At 42.6% G+C, this 23,924-nt stretch overlaps 1 protein-coding gene across 1 annotated transcript; it reads left to right on the forward strand.

Moving 5' to 3' along the window:
* Window positions 1-219: 219 nt before the first annotated feature.
* Window positions 220-11,057, forward strand: LOC103117613 (zinc finger protein 608). Its single transcript, XM_060184241.1, has 6 exons — window positions 220-328; window positions 839-3,293; window positions 5,416-5,833; window positions 6,406-6,578; window positions 7,856-8,009; window positions 10,972-11,057. Exons 2-6 carry the CDS (start codon window positions 870-872, stop codon window positions 11,055-11,057), a joined length of 3,255 nt encoding a protein of 1,084 aa, XP_060040224.1. The 5' UTR covers window positions 220-328; window positions 839-869.
* Window positions 11,058-23,924: the final 12,867 nt, after the last annotated feature.

Genomic DNA, 23,924 nt, shown 5'->3' on the forward strand with positions numbered 1-23,924 from the left:
CATCAGACATGCATGCACTTAGACACACACACACACACACACACACACAATTTCCTGTGGGTTTTAACTTGAGGTCACTGAAACCAGAAAGAGGAAGAATGCAAACCACAGCGTTTGAAAGCAAATGAGAATAGAACTTTGCTGGTAATAATGATAATAATAATAATAATAATAATAAATGAACTGGAAATCAAGTGATCAGTACTAACCCTGTTTCTCCTTCATTCCCCACACTTGCAGGTGTCCTCGTGGTCAATGTCACGTGGAGGAACAAAACATATGTAGGGACCCTACTGGACTGCACCAAGCACGACTGGGCCCCACCCCGGTATGCATTGGACCTTTATGTGGCTTGTTTTCTTTCTTCCCTCCCTTCTCCTCCACCATCCTGCCTTTGCAAGGAAACTTTGTAGAGAAATTAATAATGCATAGAAGTCTGCCTGTAATTGAAACCAGGTAAAAGAGAAACAAACAATTCAGGATTGAATGCAGCTAAATGCAGATGCTAGATTTTCTATCAGGAATTCTCTCCTTTCTGCTACCCTCTCCCCTCTACGTGCTCCTTTGTTGTCTTCCTTCCTCAAGATGGTGATTTGAACTGGATTTGAAACTAGCTACTGGAGCTCTTTCTTTGGTTTTCCAAAGAAGGATATAAACCTTGTAGCTTGTTGTTCTGTGGGTATTGAAGCTGTCTGTGGATATTGAAGCTGTCTGTGGGTGTCTGGGCCCAGCCCTCACGCTGCTGGGTCAGAACTGCTCTTTGATACATTTGCGTGCTTTGTGAGTTCACCTGGATTTGGGGGAAGTACTCATCTTGATCTCTTACTTGCTTCCCTAGGTTCTGTGAGTCACCGACAAGTGACCTGGAGATGAGAGGTGGCCGGGGCAGAGGCAAGAGAGCAAGGTCCGCTGCAGCGGCCCCAGGCTCAGAGACCAGCTTTGCAGAGTCCAGAGGGTTACAGAACAAGAACAGAGGGGGGGCCAATGGGAAAGGGAGGAGGGGCAGCCTCAATGCTAGTGGGCGAAGGACACCCCCAAATTGTGCTGCAGAGGACATCAAGGCCAGCCCTTCTTCCACCAACAAAAGGAAAAACAAGCCTCCCATGGAACTGGATCTCACATCCAGTTCTGAGGACAGTAAGCCTGGGAAGCGTGTCCGCACAAATTCCAGAAGCACCCCTACCACCCCACAAGGGAAACCAGAGACTACTTTTTTGGACCAAGGCTGCTCTTCTCCAGTGTTAATAGATTGTCCCCACCCAAACTGCAACAAAAAATACAAGCACATTAACGGCCTGCGATATCACCAGGCTCATGCACACTTAGACCCAGAAAACAAGCTGGAGTTTGAGCCTGACAGTGAAGACAAGATCTCAGACTGTGAGGAGGCCCTGAGCAATGTGGCCCTCGAATGCAGCGAGTCAAGCACAAATGTAGCAACCTATGACCAGGTGAAGGCACCAGCATCCCCTGGCTCCAGCAACCCCCCTGGAACCCCCCGAGGCAAGAGAGAGCTGATGAGTAATGGTCCAGGTTCTGCTATTGGTCCAAAAGGTGGGAAAAACTCTGGCAAAAAGAAGGGTCTGAACAGTGAACTGAACAACCTCCCTGTCATCTCCAACATGGCGGCTACCTTAGATAGCTGCTCAGCAGCAGATACCAGTTTGGCTGCTGAGATGCCCAAATTGGAAGCAGAAGGATTAATTGACAAGAAAAATTTGGGAGAAAAGGAAAAGGGCAAGAAAGTGAACAACTGCAAACTGGACAAGAACCTCTCTAAACTGAAGACTGCCCGGCCCATTGCCCCAGCCCCCGCACCCACTCCTCCTCAGCTCATCGCCATTCCCACTGCAGCCTTCACAAGCACCACCACAGGGACCATCCCTGGATTGCCCTCTCTCACCACCACTGTTGTTCAGGCCACACCAAAGAGCCCTCCATTAAAGCCCATTCAACCAAAGCCCACAATTATGGGGGAGCCCATCACCGTGAACCCAGCTCTTGTGTCACTCAAAGACAAAAAGAAAAAGGAGAAGCGGAAGCTAAAGGACAAAGAAGGGAAAGAGACAGGCAGCCCGAAAATGGATGCTAAGCTGGGGAAGCTAGAGGATGCCAAGGGGGCGGGGAAGGATTTATCGGGGCATTTTTTAAAGGAGCATCTCAGCAAGAATGAAGGGCTGGCTAATGGGTTGTCCGAGTCTCAAGAGAGCCGCATGGCCAGCATCAAAGCAGAGGCTGATAAGGTGTACACATTCACGGACAATGCACCCAGCCCTTCCATTGGCAGTGCTTCAAGAATGGAGTGCAACACCTTGGTGAATGGGCAGGCTCCCATGGCCCCCCTGCATGTGTTGACACAAAATGGAGCTGAGGGTCCTGCAGCGAAGACCAGCAGCCCGGCCTATTCGGACATATCCGATGCTGCCGATGACGGAGGCTCTGACAGCAGGTCAGAGGGCATGAGGTCAAAGGCCAGTTCCCCATCAGACATTATTTCTAGTAAGGACGGTGTGGTAAAAGGACATCCTTCATCAACAGCACAATCATCACAAATGAAGGAGTCACACTCCCCCTATTACCATGGCTACGACCCATATTATTCTCCAAGTTATATGCACCCTGGCCAGGTCAGTGTCCCTGCAGCTGGGAATGGTGTGAGCACACAAGGAATGAAGATCAAGAAGGAGTCTGAGGAAGATGCAGAAAAGAAGGACAAAGCAGAGCAGCTCGATGCCAAGAAAGTGGACCATAACACAGCAGCATTACAGCCACAGCACCAGTCAGTGATCACACAGAGACACCCTGCTCTGGCTCAGTCACTTTATTATGGCCAGTATGCCTATGGGCTCTATATGGACCAGAAGTCTCTCATGGCCACCAGCCCTGCCTATAGACAGCAGTATGAGAAGTACTATGAGGACCAGAGGCTGGCAGAGCAAAAAATGGCCCAAACTGGGAGAGGAGACTGTGAAAGGAAAAATGAGCTCCCCTTGAAAGAGCTGGGCAAGGAGGATAGTAAACAGAAAAATGTGCCGTCAGCCACAATCTCAAAAGCTCCCTCTACTCCAGAGCCTAACAAAAACCATTCTAAACTAGGGCCATCAGTGCCTAATAAAACTGAGGAGACAGGTAAATCGCAGCTTCTCTCCAATCACCAGCAGCAGCTTCAGGCCGACAGCTTCAAAGCTAAGCAGATGGAAAACCACCAGCTTATTAAGGAGGCTGTAGAAATGAAATCTGTCATGGACTCTATGAAGCAGACAGGTGTAGACCCAACCTCGAGATTTAAACAAGTAAGATTGTGGAGCGTGGCCCCTGTAGGGAGAGAGCAGTCTGTGAGACTTGTAACTGTCTGGGCTTGATTTGGTTAGCATCCCTTCCAGGAAATGAACCTAGGGCTCATTAAGACTGATTCCTCCCTCCTGTCTTGGAAAGTATTTTAAGAGATTCTCTCAGTAGTTCTAAAATGTACATTACTCACTCTCCTTGTTATGCTGCATGGTAAAAATAACTGGGCGTGTGCTTTACAGATTCCTATTTCAGCCCATGAACTGGTTATTTATTTATTTATTATTATTATTTTTGTCTTTTCCCCCCTCTTATCTCTCCCTTTCTTGTATTATTGGGGGTGGTTGACACATGGGTGCAATTTCTCATCTCATCTCATCTCATCTCATCTCATCTCATCTCATCTCATCTCATCTCATCTCATCTCATCTCATCTCATCTCATCTCATCTCCCTATGGTAATAGGTGTCCACAAAGCACCCTCACCCACAACTTTTCCTTTTTCACCATCATGAACTTGGCCCCATTGCCTGTCCCTCAGAGTCCTTTGCTTTGCTGCAATAGTGTCTTGCTTTTGTTTTAACGTTCTCCCCCTCCCCACCCCCCAAACACATTTTATAAACCAGGCCATTGCTCAGCCTCAGTCTTGTGGTGGTGGTGGGTTGTTGAACCTAGGACTTTGAAGTCTCAGACATGCAAGTCTTTTTCATAACCCTTATGCTATCTCCCTTATCCCTGATACCATGAACTTTGGTCCCTTAAATTCTTTTCTGGGTCTAAAGTGAGGGAATTCTACCAAATGGCCACTGAATTCCCTTCTAACTCTTGAGTTCCTGAGTTATTTTTGCACATTTAATTCTCTGTTGGCATCTTATGGGAATAATAAAAACTGGACATATTTGCACCTTTAATAAAAGTTGAGGCCCAGTTGACTTCCTTGTGGTGTCTGAGGTGCCTAACTTTATGTTTTAGACTTTGGGTAAGATTACCTCAACATGGAGCAGAGTGCTGATCATTTCTGCAAAGAGTGAGGTCATCTGGGTGGATGGGCCTTAGCAGTCAGTCTAAGCCTCTTGGTCCACCAGCTTGTGGCTACCTGTGCCAACACCTAAAATTGGTCAGTGTGAAGCTGCATATGAGCTAGCACTTTCTGGTTCACATGCCTGTCTGACTCACTGCAGTCAGGCCCCTGAGCATTCATTCTGGTTTTTCCCAGCAAACTCCCCACCACTAGTACCAGTACATATATCCACTGCCATGCTTACATGTCCCTGGTGAATCAACAGAATCCTTTCTTTATGCTCATTTTTGCCCCAAGTTTGGGTCCACAATTTTGAATAGTCATCTAGGATTTAAATGCCCAGTAGATTTATATAATTTATATCATGAATGGGATGGGGGTTACAAAGGCTACTTAGCCCCTCACTTCTGGAAGCCTGATTCAGATTTGGACTTCACAGAGCTTCATTAAAACCATGTGCTTTGGGGTGGGATATTATAAATGATTTGTTTTCTCATAGAAAAGCCGTAATATATACTATTCTATTATTAATTTAAATTTTTGTTTTGATTAAGATGTTAGCACATAATGAGATATAAACTGATCTATTAAGTCTCAGCTGCTGTAGATAAAGGTACTTTATTAGGAAGCCAAAGAATCTTTTTCTTTTAAGTAATGTTGACTGATATCACAGTTTTACAGAAATTTTATTATTAGTTTTAAGCTTTAAAACTTCTTTAACATCTGAGAGATGTTAGGGAGGATATGAGGTAAAATAAATGTCTGAGGATGCTACCGAAGGTTAAAACATGACATTACAGACCCAGCTTTCTGGATCTCAGCAGACCTCATTTTAAAACCCAGATCCACATTGAACAGTAGTATAGCCCTGATGTTACATGAACTTTAAGGCTTTGGTTTTTGTCTTCTGTAAAAAGATCCAATGGTAACAACATCTGCCTCTGACATTATTAACTCTATAAGAGGTAGAGCTGTTAGCAGAGTGCCAGCACATGAATATGTGTTAGCTTAGTCTTAATAGTGATAGGATTATCATGATGGTTAGTGGTTTCTGGATAAAAATGGAAATTTCAAGGCAATCTTTTTGTATTTTTTTTTTTAACCAGGACCCAGATTCAAGAACATGGCATCACTATGTGTACCAACCCAAATACCTAGATCAACAAAAGTCAGAAGAACTTGACAGAGAAAAGAAATTAAAAGAAGACAGTCCCAGGAAAACTCCCAATAAGGAGGGTGGCGTGCCCAGTCTTCCTGTATCACTAACAAGCATTAAAGAGGAGCCCAAAGAGGCCAAGCGTCCCGACTCTCAATCCATGGAGGATAGCAAGCTGAAAAATGATGATCGAAAGACTCCGGTGAACTGGAAGGACTCTCGGGGGACGAGAGTGGCTGTGTCTTCGCCTATGAGTCAGCATCAGTCCTACATACAATACTTGCATGCTTATCCTTACCCACAGATGTATGACCCCAGCCACCCTGCATACCGGGCTGTCTCTCCCGTCCTAATGCACAGTTACCCTGGTACGTGTTGTGTTGTGGGTTCTCACTATGTTGGAGGGAAGAGGCTTTGTTCAAATATTACTTATTGAAAAGTCAGAGTGAATGAGGCACTTCAGGGATAGTGTTGGTTTTGCTTGTTTTTAATGCTGCTTAAAGTCTCAAAGATAGAACTGATTTAATGTTAGATTTCTGTTTAGATGACATGTCAAGAGTCTTTAGCTATAGTCTTCCTAGTCTCTGATGGTCTTGGCTATGGCTATGAGACTGACAGATACTTTATTGCCTATGAAAATATCCTAAGCACTCTGTGTCATAATCATGATAGTTACTGTTCCTTTCACTTAAACGAACACAGAAATGTATGAAATGGCTGTAAGCTCAATTCTGTTTATAACCTCTGTTTATCAGGATGAATTAGCTGGGAGAGGAAAATCAGAGAACCTAGATACAGTTTAACGACGGTGCCACCCATACTTAATGTAACCCCCTATTTTAAGATCTCTGACTCTTATCCACATTCATGTAATCCAAATGATTTTTTTTTTTAAAGATGTGGCCTGTAACTTGATGTGGCATTTGTTGTTTATCTGCAGGAGCCTATCTCTCTCCAGGATTTCATTATCCTGTTTATGGGAAGATGTCAGGGAGAGAAGAGGCAGAGAAAGTCAATACCAGCCCTAGCATCAACACGAAAACAACCACTGAATCTAAAGCACTGGATTTGCTCCAGCAGCATGCGAACCAATACCGCAGCAAATCTCCTGCTGTAAGCCTCCTTTTGTTGCTATTTAAAAGTACTGTGTTTTGGGGAAGAAAAGGGGATAAGCTAGAGAACAGCCTTAAAAGAGGAATGGTTTGGAACCCAGCTGTGATTTCCGGATTCTGTCTTATCCTAATAACATGAAGAGGTGGAGTATTCAGAAGCAAGATGTTTTTGCCCACGAAGGGGGAGGGGGGAATGTTAAACTGTGCATGTATGGTGGCAATAAGCTTTTCTGTTGCAGAATCTAGAAGATCTTGCCTACTCAAGAGGATGCTTGTTAGGTGGACATTTAAATTCACTAGGAACCACTTTTGGGTGCAAATATTTTTGATGCAAGATGGTAGAGACACTTGGCTAAGGTGTGATAGCTACTTCTGCTCTTTGGGGGCCATCACTCTGGCCACACTCCTTAAGTTCACTGAAGCAATTCACATGTGTCTTTGTGAAAGATGGTTTTCTCATCCAAGAATAGGGCAGCTGCTAGTCCTGGGGACAGATGTGAAGAGGCAAAAGAAAAGAGCTAGTAGTTCTTGCTAGAAAATGCTGTAAGAAAGGATCTGTGATGTGAATGAGCCCTCCAGAGAGTTTGAGGTACCGAGAGAAGGCAATTTGTGAGGCTTTTTCTGCGAGAACTCCTAGTACTATGTTTTGTTTTGTTTTTTCAGTGAAAAGAGCACTTAAGATCCTCTTTCAAGTAAAAAGACAGAGCACACAATTCCTAACCAAATTAAGATTCTGCAGAACAGAGTTTTTTCTTTGTTTGCTTTCCTGTAAATTTTCACATATTGAGAGATGCTTGAATGCTTCCAGAAACAGAGGACAACCAATGATGTTCTGTACCTGATATTGGCATATGATATTAGGCTATGTTTTCTTTGTGACAAAACAAAGATATGTTTGAAATGATTAGGTTACCCCAAATGTAAATAATTAAAAGGGCAATTAGAGAAGTGTTTACTGTCCTTGCTCTACATGTAAAAGTAGTTTTCTGGAAGGAGTTGAGTCACATTTGCATTTGTGGATGAACATTGAGAAAAGCTCTCAACCATTTGAGGTAAACATTAATGTCAGTTGGTTTGCTTTGCAGGGAATAGTTCTTTAGTGTTGGCTTAATTCCAACAGAAGCAAATCCTCACCTTTTGAAATGATCTTTGACTAGTAAAGGGTTTACTAGTTCAGGGCTTCTCTGTCTACTTTTTGTTATCAGACATGACTGAACTGAGTTGTTTTTCTAAAAAAATTAAAGAGGGGTAGAGGTCAATCTCTCTTTTCTCTTGCAGCCTGTGGAGAAGGCTACTGCTGAGCGGGAACGGGAAGCGGAAAGGGAAAGGGATCGCCACTCCCCCTTCAGCCAGCGACACCTGCATACGCATCACCACACCCACGTGGGCATGGGTTACCCACTCATCCCTGGCCAGTATGACCCTTTCCAAGGTCAGCAGCTCTTCCTTGTTGGGTCTGTCCATTTTGCTTTGGTAAATAGTTGCCCAAATTACCTTTTTGAGCTTTTGAGTGAAAAGTTGCCCTGATGATACTACAATAGTTGCTTCCACATCTTTATATTCTTTTGTTGTTGTTCTTGCCAGGGCTTTACTGCTCCAGGTTGACTTTTTCAGATTTTGAAAGAGAGATAAAGACTAGGGTTGGCAGGTGTGGATGGTGTATTATCACATTAGTGTGCTGAGGGCTGCACCCGAACCTGGATCGCACACATGGCAAAGCAGGTACACTATTCAAGTGAAGTGTCTTGCCAGCTCCCACATTTTTATATTCTATCAAGATGAGAAGTGGCTGCCAGTTAATAATTGTCATCAGTTAATATTATCAGAGGTTTCCTCAGACTGAGGATGATGACCAGTGTCTGGGTCCCTGTATATAGCCACCAGGAGATCAGATAGCTACTTCAGGAGCATGTAGAAGAAAGGGAAGGATGGTGAGAGGCTTGGTGAAATTACTTGGTCTGGTTTCTATAGGTCTTTGAATTTGCTTGTTTCTCAGGGAAGTCACATGATAGGGCTTAATCTTAAGTCAGGGACACTTCACAACTCTTCACTGCATTTGAGAACTGTTTTTAAGAAGTCTTAGACTTAACGTGTAGGAGCCTTCATTCATTGTGTTTACTTGAGTATGTACCATTTGTCCCAGCTCTGTCATTTCACAGATCAACTTGCTAGGAATTTGCAGTCACAGTCAGCTGTCTTAGCGGAGTACCACAGAATGCAGGACTTGAAACAATAGAAATTAATTTCCTTATAATTCTGGAGACTGGGAGTCTGCGATGGGGGTGACAGACTGGTCCTTTTTTGGAGAGAAGTCAATTTGTGATTTGTAGGCAGCTGTCATTGTCTTATGTGTAACCTGCTCAAGACACAGGGGAGTGGTGGGTGGAGTGGAAGAGAAGAGAAAAACCATGTGCTCATGTCTGTTCTTAAAATTCATAGTGGATTAGTGCGCCACCCTTATGATCTCTTTTAACCTTAACCAGTCCCTTCCAGGTCTCAGTCAGATTAGGGTTTCCACATAGGAATTTTGGAGGAACATAGTTTAATCCATAGCTGCCTCTTATTCCTTGCTTTGTAATTCAATACATTATCTGAGAAGGTATAGCCAAGAGTGGGGAATGCTTTTCACACAGTGAAGGGATCATTTGTATCTACTCAGCTGGTGCTACTTGTTACCAGTTAGTGGTTTTAAAAACTGACATGTCTGGGGGCCAAGCACATAGCTGACTGGATGGTACATACACCGTAACATGTGCATGATCCAGGTTAAATCCTAGACTTCACATGGGAGTATCATGATGACACCAAGAGAAACTCTGTTGTTATGCTGTCTCTCACTCACTGTGTCTCTTCCTTTCCCTTTGTCTTTTTCTGTCTCTCTGAGTGGCAAAGTTGATCAAGATAACCCTGTGCAACAATAAATAAGTAACATATTTGGGGGTAGGGGAGGTAGCATAATGGGTATGCCAAAGGAATTTCATGTCTGAGGTACTGAGAGCTCATCCGCTGTACCACCATAAGCTAGAGCTAAGATGTGCTCTCATTTAAAACAAACAACAACAACAACAAAACACAGCAAAATAGAGGAGAAGGGTAAGAAGAGGAAGAGAGGGCGGGGGAGATAGCATAATGGTTATGCAAACAGACTCTCATGCCTGAGGCTCCAAAGTCCCAGGTTCAATTCCACCCCCCACCCACCCCCCTACCATCACTACCATAAGCCAGAGCTGAGCAGTGCTCTGGTGTTTCTGTGTGTGTGTGTGTGTGTGTGTGTGTCTGTCTTTGCATCTCTTTCAAAAAATAAAATAAATAAAATATAAAATAAAAGAAGAAGAAGAGGAAGAGGGGAGTGGGAGGTGGAGAAAGAAAAAGAGGAGAAGGAAGAAGGAGGAGAGGAGGAAAAGAAAGACAATTAGATAAAATGGATGGACCTAGAGGAGATTATGCTTAGTGAAATAAATTAAAGGTGAAAGACAACTGCTGGAAGATTTAACTCATATGGAATATAGCTAAAGCAAATACAACTTGCAAGAAAAAAAATGATGACCAAACTGGTTATCAGGGGGAGTTGTGACCTTCTTTTCCCTACCGCAATCCTACTCCCACCCACCCTGACACAGGGGCAGAATAGAGTTCGAATTGGTATGATCACATTGAAATTTTGGTGGTGGGTGTGGTAAGTTGTAAATCTAAGCACATATGTGTGCACACATGAGTGTATGACTATAGATGTAAAAATCAATTAAAAATTAAAAGAAAACTTTAAAATGTGAACATAGGGCATAGGAAAGCTTAATCTTTAGTGGGTTTCCAGAATTATTTTCTTTTGAATCAAAGCAATTTTCTGCTAGGCAGCTGAATGTCACTTGGAATCATCGTATTTTCTCACTGCTGTCTGTCTTTTTCTTGTAGGGTAGAAGTTAGGCTATTTCTGAATTCATATATCTTTTAGAATGCATTGTATTCAGTCACAGGAGGAAACCATTAAAGTGATAAAAGTTATTATGAAAGTATTGTATCCTAAGCAAATGACATGTCACTGCTATGATTCACCGTGATTTTTTTTTTTTTTTTTTTAATTTTATTCCTGTTGTTACCTGGTCCCTGTTATTTCTCTGGGACTTGTTATTCAGGAATTCATGCAAACCAGTTAGCACCATGCAGAACCAGAGAGATGGAATGCTAGGCTAGCCTTTCTTTGAATGGCTATTAAGCATAGTATTCGTTAGAGGAATAGATATCTCTTAGACCAAAGGGTTTGGACACTGTCCTTGCTGCATGAAATGTGCATATTTATGAAAGGACAAATCTCTGTTATTGGGTCTGCCACCCTTCACCATTACCCTGCATCTACTCTTCTCTGACTTGAAAAACCTTGCACTTTCTCCCATTAGGCTTGACCTCTGCTGCCCTAGTTGCCTCTCAGCAAGTGGCTGCCCAAGCCTCTGCATCAGGAATGTTTCCTGCACAAAGAAGGTAAGTGCTTTTTGCATTTTGAACATGTTTTTTTTTTTCCCCCAGATAAAAACATCTGAATGGGTGGGAGTAAACGTGTATAGACTTTTAGACCAAAAACTTATACCTTAGGGTTTTATATTATTATAATGGATGTACTTATTATGTCATAGTGTTTTATATGTAACTTGACATTCCTGGAACCTTTGTCTATAGATGCAATGTAGATTAGTAACTGACTGACCAGTGATGTAAGTAGTCAAAATGTCTTAGTTTATCCTTCAAGCTTTGTTACAATAATTCATCATGACTCCCTTTGTTTTATTATGTTTAAAAATGAAGTTGGAAGTTGAGAAGTGTATTTTAATTCCGGTAAAAGTAATATGTTTACTTTTTTCTTATATTGAAAATTGCTCCTTAAGTTGTTTTAAATAAAGAATTCCCCCCCCCCCCCGCAAAAAAAGGGAAAGAAACTAATTTATTCCTCATCATTTATATGATAACCCTTATGTGTCCATCATTCTCTGTGGAATAGGATTCTGTGAATTGAATAAAATTAAAATAGTGTATTGATCTTGAGGTTTTCATTGTCAATTATGGGTGGCATCTTATGCTAAGTTCTTTTCTTTTGCAGAGAATAACAAGATTGGAAATGTACGTTGTCATGTGACTGGATCACATGGGGAAGCGCTTTATACAGACATCAGTTCCATGGTGTTAATTTGAAATGCCTTAATGGCAGGCAAAAACCAGTCATTTCATTTTTGTAAATTACAGATTTTATCACAGAGTAACAAATGTTGCTGTAATTAAACTTCTGTTTTATATATATATACGTATACATATATGTATATATACATATATATATATATATATATTCTTTACTTTTTGTATCAGTAACCAGGCTCGCACACACAGGGTCTGCTGCCAAGTTGCAAACCACTCAGTAAAGGAAATTTAAAAAAAAAATTGTATTTGTCATGTTGAAAAAGTGTTAGCCACAAAAGGCTGCTTACTTTCTTTTCCTTTTCAATTGTAAATAAATAATGTTCTGTATCAGTGTGCCTGAACCTTGCATATCCTTCATATATTTCCTGTAAGCCCCTCAGAAAGGCTAACTGTGATGATGACACTTTGGTACAATTTAGATGTCTATTTGGTGGCTCCTGTTAAAGACGCATCAGTGTAAAATGTTCCTGTAGTCACTGTTTGTACTGTGTATTGTGGAGAAAATACTTTTCGAAGGCATGGGGTTGCCAGTACCACAAAAACTGTGTTGTATATAATGTAAAGATTATAATGGGGGAAATAATGAGCATCTGTGAATAATGAAGTGTCATTTTTTGATAATCTTGAATGGCAAATAACCCAATAGCCTGCATACCAGAGACATCTGTGATTGTTCTATTACTTGAATAGTCCTGCAGTCCTTTTTATTTCTTTCTCTTTTTTTCTTTTCTTTCTTTCTTTTTTTTTTTTTTTTTTTTTTTTTTTTTTTTTTTTGATGTTTACAATTATCCAGTTTTAGAAGAGAAACTTTAATGCCATTGCCTGGTTACTTGTTTTATGCTGTAATCTAGTTTATTTTATGTAAAATGTATATTGAATGCTTTCCTTTTTTATACCTGCCTTAAATAATTTGGCAATCAGAATTAAAAAGTTTTTTTTTTTATATAACAGCTTCTTGTCTGTCTCATGTCATTGCTATTTGATTGATAGTGATTCATATTTTTGATGATAGGTTTCATAACACTATGCTGTCTTAATGCATAAGATTCATATGGTATACAAATAAGTGACTTTTCTTACATGGCACACAGGCATAATAACTGAATCATGTATTTAGTGCATTTGATATATACATACTTACTGGCATTTCTTTTCAGACACAGAATATAATTTCACTGTGAATTTGTAGATAACAAGATTTTGTGACATGTAGGTAGTAGATAAAATTGGCCATTTAATTGACTTGCTATTAAATTGTTGTAGAAGTATAATTTATACTAATGTACAAATTAGCACATTAGCTACTCCCCCACTTCTTTATTGCTCCTAACAAATACTTAGTACCTTCTTTGTCTCAAGACTCTTAAACATTGACCACAGCAGACAAATGTCTGTTCTCATAGAGTTTGCATTTTGTAGTAGGTGGGGTAAACATACAAAACACAAGTAATACACAGAGTGTGTTAGATAAAGGTTATGGTAAATGACGATAAAAATAGATGAATGGTGTAGAGAAAAATAAAGCCTCTGAGGGGGTGGCTGAGGGCATAAGAGAATATCTGGGGCTGGCTGTAACTTTACTTAGTGTTGGGGAAATATTAAACGAGGGCTTGTTTTCAGGAAAACGTTGTAGGGAGACCACTAAAGAGGCAAAAGTAAAAGCCCTAAGGTAGAAGCCCGGTGTCTGGTGTGTTTGGACTGATAAGATTTCAGTGTTTCACTCCAGCTACACATTTTAAAGATTTTATTCCACAGGCACTTATTTTTTTTTTTTAAATATTTTATTATTTATTTATTCCCTTTTGTTGCCCTTATTGTCTTATTGTTGTAGTTATTGTTGTTATTGATGTCGTTGTTGTTGGATAGGACAGAGAGAAATGGAGAGAGGAAGGAAAGACGGGAGGCGAGAAACATAGACACCTGCAGACCTGCTTCACCACTTGTGAAGCGACTCCCCTGCAGGTGGGGAGCGGGGGTCTCGAACCTGGGTCTTTTCTGCCGGTCCTTGCGCTTTGCGCCACGTGCGCTTAAGCCGCTGCGCTACTGCCCGACTCCCTTTTTTTTTTTTAAGAACTTGAGTTATGCCACTTTGCTTTTATGAAAGACCTACATCAGCACGCCTTTTCACAAATGGAAAGAAACCCTAAGACGCCTTTTGCTTTGACGACAAAAGCAGCTTGTTGAGCGAGGAGCCGCCAGACACCTTCCCCAGAACTGCTAGAGCCGGGGGGTGCACCGGGCTTCATGGAACTGTGAGTGCTGTGTGAGGTCTTCTCTCTTATTCGCTGTGATGGGGGCTGGGGGGCCCGTGTTTGGAGGCTGGGAAGGTTCAGGAGTTTTTCCTCATGAAGGAATGGGCTCGGCAAACTGTGCTTTTGGCGAAAGGTTTCAAGGAACATGTCACTTTTGCTTAATCAGGGACACCTGTGGCTTCTCTCACTTGATTTATGGAAAGCTTTTTCAGTCAAGTTTTTGTGTCTTGGTCTCACTTGCCTAGTTGGACTTTGAGCCTTCATTTTTTTTTCAGTTGCATTTTTTTTTTAATTGAAGATTATCGCCATGGCTGGGGATAGAGATCCAAGTGCACAGGATTTTTTTGTTTGTTTGTTTAAATATTTATTTTCCCTTTTGTTGCCTTTGTTTTATTGTTGCAGTTATTATTGTTGTTTTTATTGATGTCATCGTTGTTGGATAGGACAGAGAGAAATCGAGAGAGGGGGAGAGAAAGATAGACACCTGCAGACCTGCTTCATCGCCTTGAAGGGACTCCCCTGCAGGTGGGGAGCTGGGGGCTTGAACCGGGATCCATAGCCAGTCCTTGGCTTTGCGCCACGTGCGCTTAACCTGCTGCGCTATCGCCCCACTCCCAAGTGCACAGGATTTATATATGAGAGGCACTGGGTTGAATCCCTGGCACTGCAAATGGCCAGAAGTGTACAACGCTCTATTCCTCCACTTCTTCCTCACTCTCCCCATCCTGCCAGAAAAAAAAAAAAAGATGGTGGGGGGGGGGGATATTTGCTGTGCTTTTGGCACATCACCTTGAAGTGTTGCCTTTGCATTGTTCCTTATAGTTCTAGTGTTCTGTCCATGTTCTTAACAGAGTTCAGAACACTTTTCTCCTCATTCAGCTGACTTTTCTTTCACAACCTGCCCCTATTGTCATTTATACAGCATTGTTCATGATGCTTTTAAAATTATTATTATTATTAAATGTATTTATTTATTTTCCCTTTTATTGCCCCCTTTTCTAAATTGTTCTTGTAGTTATTATTGTTGTTGTTATTGATGTTGTTCTTGGATAGGACAGAGAGAAATGGAGAGAGGAGGGGAAGACAGAGAGGGGGAGAGAAAGATAGACACCTGCAGACCTGCTTCACCACCTGTGAAGCGACTCCCCCACAGGTGGGGAGCCGGGGCTCGCACCAGGATCATGAGGCCGGTCCTTGTGCCACGTGCACTTAACCCCGCCGCACTACCAACCCACTCCCTATTATTATTTTTATTGGATAGACACAGTCAGAAACTGAGAGGGAAGGGGGAGTTAGGGGGAGAGAGATAGAGATGGAGAGTCACTTGCAGCTCTGCTTCACTACTTGCAAAGCTTCCCCCCTGCAAGTGGGAGCCGAGGGCTTGAACCTGGGTCCTTGTGCACTGTAACATATGCGCTCATCTAGGTGTGCCACTGCCCAGCTCCTCCTTTTTTTTAGTTGTATTATTATTTTTTTTTCTATAAGAGTACTTCACATATTTCTCTCTCTGGCAACCAGAGTTTATGCTGGGACTTTAATATGTGCACAGTTCCACTGCACTTGTTGGTTTCTCATGTTTTTTATTGTTCTCTCTCTCTCTCTTTTTTTTTTTTTTTGAGATGGTATGGGACAGGAAAAAAGGAGGTCTATCCCAGTATTGCTTCTCTATTTGTGAAACTTCACCTGCACACTCTACTGGGTGAACTATGTCTTGCCCCCTTTCTCATTGGTTTTAAGTTAACAGAGTTACTCAGTTCTTTTTTTAAGTAAATATTTATTGAGGTTAACATCAGTTTTCAGTGTGGAACATAGTTTCAATATCCATACACATTTCATCACCATCACTACCTATTGTCAAGTTTCCACCCAGCACCGTAGAACTTCCCTGTTTAACTAGTTTTAGTCAAACCTCAACCCCCTCCCGCTTTGGTACCACCACTAAACTCCAAAGAGTCGGCTTTTGTTTTGTTACCAAGGCTTCAGTCTTCCAGACTGTCTTTTTCAGGTATAGATAACAGCATTAAGGGTTCCCTGGTACCATGGAGACCAGGAACTTGAGTGGAGGTTATGTGCATGGCAAGTTTAAAAAAAAATGGCCACTGACCTGACCTAGACCACTGGAACTGTCATACAGGCATGAACCACATCAGTAACCCCCAATAAGAAAGGAAATAGGGAGTCGGGCAGTAGTGCAGCGGGTTAAGCTCACATGGCGCCAAGCGCAATGACTGGAATAAGGATCCTGGTTCCAGCCCCCAGGCTTCCCACAAGTGGTGAAGCAGGTCTGCAGGTGTCTATCTTTCTCTCCCCCTCCCTGTCTTCCCCTCCTCTCTCAATTTCTCTCTGTCCTATCCAACAATGACGACTTCAATATACAACAATAATAACTACAACAATAAAACAAGGGCGACAAAAAAGGAATAAATAAATATTTTTAAAAAAAGAGGAAATAGGTTTATAAAAAAAAAAAAATGAGGAAATAAAAGCTTGCATTGATGATTCCATCATTCCATGTTGGTAACTCCTTTTTTTTCCCCTCTCTTTCCCTTCCTTCCTTTCTTTCTTTCTTTCTTCTTTCTTTCTTTCTTTTCTTTCTCTCTTTTCTGTCTTTCTTTTGACAGAAGAAGACATTGCTTGTGAATCTTCCCTCTGTGTGGGAACTAGTGACTTGAACCTAGGTTCTCAAACCTGGGTCCTTAAGCATAGTAATGTATGTGCTCTTCAGCGCACACCACTGCCTGGTTCCTTTTTTTATTTGTTCATTTGTTTAGTTCATTGTTCATATATGATTGAAACTGCATGGTGTTTGTCTTTCTCTGCCGAACTTGACTTTGTTTCACTTAGTTTAATATTCTCTAGTTCTGTTTATGCTGTTATGAATGGCAAGATTCATGTTTTTTGTTTTTTTTTAATAACTGAGTAGTCTACCATTATACATATGCACATGCACCATATTTTCTTTTTGCCTCCAGGGTTATTACTGGGGCTTGGTGCCTGCACTGTGAATCCACTGCCCCTGAAGGTCATTTTTCTTGCCCCTGTTGCTCTTGTTGTTATTGTTATTATTGTTACTACTGTTGTTGTTGTTATTGTTACTATTGTTGTTGTCAGATAGGCCAGAGAGAAATGGAGAGAGGAGGGGAAGACAGAGGGGAAGAGAAAGACAGATACCTGCAGACCTGCTTCACCGCTTGTGAAGCGACCCCCCTGCAAGTGGGGAGCCAGGGGCTTGCACTGGGATCCTTATGCTGGTCCTTGTCTTCTGCTCCCTGTGCGCTTAACTTGCAGTGCTACAGCCCTCTTTTGCACCATATTTTCTTCTTTTTTTAAAGAAAAATATTTATTCCCTTTTTTTGCCCTTGTTTTATTGTTGTAGTTATTATTATTGTTCTTGAGTTCATCATTGTTGGATAGGACAGAGAAATGGAGAGAGGAGGGGAAGACAGAGTGGGGGAGAGAAAGATAAGACACCTGCAGACCTGCTTCACCTCCTGTGAAGCGACTCCCTTGCGGGTGGGGAGCCGGGGGCTTGAACAGGGATCTTTACACCGGTCCTTGCACTTGGTGCCATGTGTGCACTACCACCTGACTCCCCGCACCATATTTTCTTAACCTGTTACTTTGTAGGCAGATTTGAGCTGTTTACACATTTTGGTATCTTGAGAATAAAGGTGTAATGAACGTAGGGTTGACGATTAGACTTTCCTTACGCCGGTCCTTGTGCTTTGCACCACATGCACTTAACCTGCTGCGCTACCACCCGACTCCCAGGATTAGACTTTCCTATTTGTTTTTTTCTGTTCTTTGGCTAAGTACTCACAAATGGATGAATTTTATAGTGGCTGTATTTTTAGTCATTTGGGGAAAGTGTATTTGCATTGAAGCTTTAGCAATTTATATTCCCACCAATGGTGTACAAGTATATTCTTTTCTCTACATCTTCTCCATCACTTGTTCCTTTTTTTATAGTAGCTATCCTAACATAATATGTGACTGTAACTTTGATGTGCATTTCCTGAATTACCCTTGATGATCAACATCTTCTCATGTGCCTGTTCACCATGTTGTATTAGTAGGAGTAATTCCATCTGTTAACAGAGACCACAGTTCCAAAATGGAGGCACTCATGCTTAGACCCACCACACTGAGACTTAAAGCCTAACCTAATTTCAACCTAACCTGGTTTCAGTCTTTCCCAGAAATGTCATTTTGTATCAAGCAATCTGGAATTACTTGCTGTATGTCTTTGGAGAAGTGTTTATTCAGAACCTCTGCCCATTTTGTAAGTTAAGTTGTATTGCTGAGTTATATGAATCCACATTTTTCCAGCTCATGTGTTATGTCCTGATGTATCCTTGAAGACACGATGCAATTTTTCTCATATCACATAAGTAGGTTTCTATCCTGGGGTCCTAGCATAGTGGTTATGCAAAAGATTTTCATGTGTAAGGTTGCAAATCCCTAGGTTCAGTTTCCAGTGCTACTATAAGCCAAAACTGAGCAATTTCAATAAAATTGAAAATAATCAGTAGGTTTACTCTTTTCAGGATATGGTTTAAAAATATATCTATTGGTTGCCTATAGGCTACTCCAGTTCTAATATCAACCATTGAGTTCAGTTGTTAAAAAGATATAGAGAGGGAGTTGGTCGGTTGCACAGCGGGTTAAGTGCACGTGGTGCAAAGCGGAAGGACCAGCATAAAGATCCCAGTTTGAGTCCCCAGCTCCCCACCTGCAGGGGAGTCGCTTCACAGGCGGTGAAGCAGGTCTGCAGGTGTCTGTCTTTCTCTCTCCCTCTCTGTCTTCCCCTCCTCTCTCCATTTCTCTTTGTCCTATCCAACAATGATGACAACAATAATAAAAACAACAAGGGCAACAAAAGGGAATAAATAAATATTTTTTAAAAAGATATAGAGAGACATCAGTCTGTGCTTACCTCTGCTGTTTTAACAGGAATGCTTATAAACACAGAGATGTGCACATGAGCACAATGCCCTTTGAACTGTCTTCCCCCTTCACCCAGCTTTTACTGTACCATTATTTATGACTGGTTTGCACTAGTCACTAAAAGAAGTTTTGTTTCTTCTCCCTTTCTGTTCCAGTGTTGTCTTTGCTGGTGACAACACAAGTTGCCAAAGGCCAGAGCTTGTTTATATTATCTGTGCCATTTCTCTAGCTGCATACATAGTACTGAATGGTAAATTAAAGATTCCCAAAAGACAAGCATACTTGGCATCATTATATTACTATGATGAATCTGCCATTAATACGGTTCTAATTGTTTTACTTTTATGGACATAAAATCAGTCCCCATAGTGACTAATAATTGGGTTTATTGATTTTACTAAACATTATTCATTCTGGGTCTGCTCATATCAGCTTGTTCTGCACATATGCAAAAAGCCTGCAATGCTGACACAGTGAAAATTAACTCATGGAGAAATGAAAGTGAAGCGTTGTTTACAGCTGTGGTCCCATTGAACACAGAATATTAAAAACAAGGTTATAGGCTTCATATCGAACCATATGTTGCTAAATTAGACTCTAGGATATGGGTCTTTCATGGAAACTCGCCATTCATGTGCAGTCCAGGTCATTAACACTAAGGAGAAAAAGCTGGCTGTCCCTGATATAGCGTGGTTTCTGCCCCAAGGGTCTACAAGGAAGCAGCCTGAATAGCTCTGATTGTTACAGGATAAAGCAGCAGTCTAAATGATAATTACTGGGCATTTCATTCCCTCCCTGACTCTAAGAAAGAGACAAGACAAGCACAGCCATTTATTATTATTTTGTCACGAAACACAGTCATCCTTTCTCTGCTGCAGAAGCCTGGGTCATAAATGTTGTTTACTTTCAGTTACCTGTAGGAGAGAAAACACAGCAGAACGCACCATTACTGTGCCTCTGGCAGGGACTCTTGGAAATTTATCTTAACAAATTCACTCTCTTAAGCAGGGTTCCTAGTCTTGGCATTGCTGACATTGGGACTGCAAAATTCCTAGGGGAGGGCAAGTCAGGGCTGTCCTGGAGGGCATTTATTTGGCTTCCTCCCACCACGTGCCAGTAGCAATTTAGCAACTTCTAATCACCATGAACTCAAATTGTTCCAGCTTTTGGGTCAATTGAATTTTAGATCTTCTTTGGCCCTATCTCCTAGATAGACTGCAGAGTTCTTATTTATTTGAGTTATTGCTGGGGTTCGTTACTTGCACTATGAATCCACTGCTCCTCGTGGCCATTTTTCCTTTTTTTTTTTTTTGATAGGGAGGGGGAGATAGGGAGAGAAAGATAGACACTTACAGACCTGCCTGCTTTACCACTATGAAACATCCCCGCTGCAGTGTTCTGGTAAAAAAAATAAATAAACACATAATAATAAAGGAGAAGGCTTGGGAAACAGCATAATGATTATGAAAAGGACTCTCATGTTTAAGGTCCCAGGTTCAATCCCCAGCATCATCATAAGCCAGAACTGAGCAGTGCTCTGGTCTCATTATATATGTATCTCATGAAAACAGCGTAAAATATTTTTTTAAAAGGAAAAGAAAAAGAAAACAGAGGCTGCCTTCTCCCCAAAGCTGGCTGGATCCCTGCCCTGGAATTAGGAGAAGCTCAGTCAGGTGAGGAGTTTGGGGAGGAGTGTTAGGTAGGGCATGCATGAGGCATTGACTTGCCAAGAGAAAGGACCAGTTAGCCCAGCAGCAGCAGAGGCAGAATCTTGCCTTAGCAAGCAAGAGTAAGGAAGCAGGCTTCAGCAGGGGTCACTGGGTTAAGGAGAAAGGCCTGACTTTCTCTGACTCTGGCTAGAAAGGGAGGCAAAGGTTGCGACTCTTAGAAGGGACCAGGTCTGGGCACAGTCCTCCTCATCTTTGGCCTCCATTCCTCACTGGGAGAGCAGAGCTGCAGGGCTGGGCAGGAGACAGAAGAAAGAGTCCACTTCCCTGCCCCTGCCCATTACCTCTTTCTGGATTCCTGTATGCGCAGGACTCCCATGCTTTCCAGATGGAACATTTGAGGTCCCTAACTGATAGGGAGGGTACCTAGCACCTCACCCAGTATGTCTGGGAACTGGAAACCCTTTGGGTGGGATTAAATTCCTGCAGAGAAGGAAATTTGAAAGTGACTGTACAGGAGGGAAGTCAGGAAATATTTATACAGGAAATATTTCTCTAGTGCCCTTCAAGGGCCAGGTGTGTCCTGGGGGCAGAGTGCCAAGCCTTCGTTCACAGCCCTGGCCTCCAGACCGGCCAGCCACATGTGATCACCATCTCTGTGAGCCCAGCCTGCCAACTCCACAGCCCTGTGGCCGACAGAGGAGAGCCCTTCATAAACCTTCCTGCTGATGTACTCAGAAATCCCCATCTGCCTTTATATCTGCCACCCTAGCTCTCACTGTCCCATCAGTGATGAGATACCCAGAGAAGAGCCATAAAAGGTGGGCTTGGTGGGGCCAGGTTGTGGCAAATTTCCAGGAGAGAGATTCATAGTTGGCCCATTGATACAGGAGGCAGTTAGGAAAGTGCTGCTATTTAGAACGGACTTGCCCTGCTCAGGGAGCCCAAGTGGGAACAGATTGCTAAACTACTACCTGGTCTCTCTCTCTCTCTCTCTCTTTTATCTTTATTTATTTACTGGATAGAGACAGTCAGAAATTGAGAGGGAAGGGAGTGATAGAGAGGGAGAGAGACACCTGCAGCACTGCTTCACCACTTGTGAAGCTTTCTCCCCCCGCAGGTGGGGGCCAGGGCCCCCAGTTTCTCTTCTTTTTAAAAATACTTCCATAAGAAAAAAAGAGAGAGAGAGAGAGAGAGAGAGAGAGAACGGGACACTGCTCATCTTGGTGTATGATGGTACTGGGGATTGAATCTTGGGTGTCTAGGGCCCTAGGCATGTAAGTTTGGTATCCTACCCCTGTTATGTCTCCCCGGCCTGTCTACCTAAAACCCTCTGGCCAAGGGACACTTAGGAATGGCCATTAGGAGCCCATTCAATAGTGTGGCCACAAGTAGAGTTTATTAGAAGCTTAGGAGCCAGCTTCATTATACCCAAGGACTGGAGGGGGATTGACAGGTCAAACCGATGGTGTCTAGAAAAACCCCTAAATCTCTTCTGACCGTCACATAATCTTTCACCCCTGCTTCTCTTGGTGTGATTGGTCAGTTCTGTCACCTCTACTGAAGTACAGTCTGTCTCATGACTTCCTGCTCTCATTATTGAATGCAGCTTGGGGTTCTACAGTACACACTCTGGTCTGTTTTCATTACCACTTCAGTGGCTCAGCTTTTCAGTCCTGCTCCAAATTCCTGTGCCTGCTACTATGCAGTTCTGTCCCTGCCATAATGAAGGGGGCTGGTCTGACTTAGGGGAGGAGGGACAGAATATATCAGCTGAGCTGTGACTCCATGAGGTGTTGGGGAGGCAAAGGCATGCAGGCCTCCAGCACCTTGCCTGACACGGCCCCCACTCACTCCTTTCCCATTTACTGAGTGCCTATTACAGGTGAAAGCTGTTCTGGATGCTGGAGACAGAGCAGGAGAGACATCAAGCCCTGCCCTCACAGAGTTTTCACTCTACTGGGAGAAGATGGCATTCCACAAACACAAAAGCAAATATGTGCCATGTGAGGTGGCAACCAGTGCTGTAGAGACAAGTGAAATAAGGCAATGAGAGGGGTGTCTATGTTGGGATGTGATCATAAAACCATGCATTTGGTCTTATTCCCTGTTCCTAGCATAGAGCTCCTCAGACTCTTGGAGTTTCTTGCCTGCCTGCCTGCCTGCCTGCCTCCCTCCCTCCCTCCCCCTCTCCCTCCCTCTCTCCCTCCTTTCCTTCCTTTTTTCCTTCCTTCCTTCCTTGTTTTCTTTCCTTCCCTTCCTTTCTCTCTCTCTCCCTCTCCTTCCTTCCCACCTTCTTCCTTCCTTCCTTCCTCTCTCTCCTTCCTTCCCTCCTTCCTTCCTTCCTCCCTCCCTCTCTCCTTCTTCACTCTCCTTCCCTCCTTTCTCCTTCCTTCCTCTCTCTATTCTCTTTCTCTCCTTCCTTCCTTCCTTCCTCCCTCTCTCCTTCTTCCCTCTCCTTCCCTCCTTTCTCCTTCCTTCCTCTCTCTATTCTCTTTCTCCCCTTCCTTCCTTCCTTCCTTCCTTCCTTCCTCTCTCTCCTTTGAATGTTTTTCTCTCCAATTTATTGGGGGGGGGGTAGTGTTTGTAGTACAATTGTCGACACACACAGGTACATCAAGATCCCGAGACCCTCTTTTAAAAAAATTTTTCTCTGAAATATTTTTGTTTTATTTATTATTGTATAGAGACAGAGAAGTTGAGAGGAAGGGGAGATAGAGAGGGAGAGAGATACAAAGAGACACTTGCAGCCCTGCTTCACCACTCATGAAGCTTTCCCCCTGCAGATGGGGACCAGGGGCTTGAATCCAGGTCCTTGTGCGTTGTAATGTGTGTGCTTAACCAGGTTTGCCACTGCCTGCCATTGCCTGCCCACCCACCCTCAGGCCCTCTTTACCCCCTCCCAACCCCTTCCTTTGGTTCATCACACTCCATCCAGATCAAGTTTTGCTTTGAGTTTTTCTTTTCTGTCCCTGTTCCTTTTTTTTTTTTTTTCCTCCGCCCTTCATCTCATCCTTTCCCTTTCTTCCCAAATCCTTTGCTTTGGTGCAATATACCACACACAGCCCAAGTTTCCCCTTAACTGTCCTTATTTTTCTTAAGTTCTAACTATGAGTGAGATCATTTGGTATTGGTCTTTCTCTTTATCTGGTTTATCTCACTCAACATGAAACCTTTAAGTTATGACCAAGATATTGCAGAAGAGATGACCTCATCATTTTTTAAAATATTTATTTATTTTCCATTTTGTTGCCCTTGTTGTTTAACATTGTTGTGGTTATTATTGATGTCATTGTT

This window comes from Erinaceus europaeus, unplaced genomic scaffold (assembly GCF_950295315.1).
Source record: "Erinaceus europaeus unplaced genomic scaffold, mEriEur2.1 scaffold_638, whole genome shotgun sequence".
NCBI lineage: Eukaryota > Metazoa > Chordata > Mammalia > Eulipotyphla > Erinaceidae > Erinaceus > Erinaceus europaeus.

Coding starts and splice junctions, on each gene's coding strand:
- LOC103117613 (XM_060184241.1), top strand. CDS start 870: ATGAGAGGTGGCCGGGGCAGAGGCAAGAGAGCAAGGTCCGCTGCAGCG. Junction 5,834..6,405: donor CCTAATGCACAGTTACCCTG/GTACGTGTTGTG, acceptor GTTTATCTGCAG/GAGCCTATCTCTCTCCAGGA. Junction 6,579..7,855: donor ACCGCAGCAAATCTCCTGCT/GTAAGCCTCCTT, acceptor TTTCTCTTGCAG/CCTGTGGAGAAGGCTACTGC.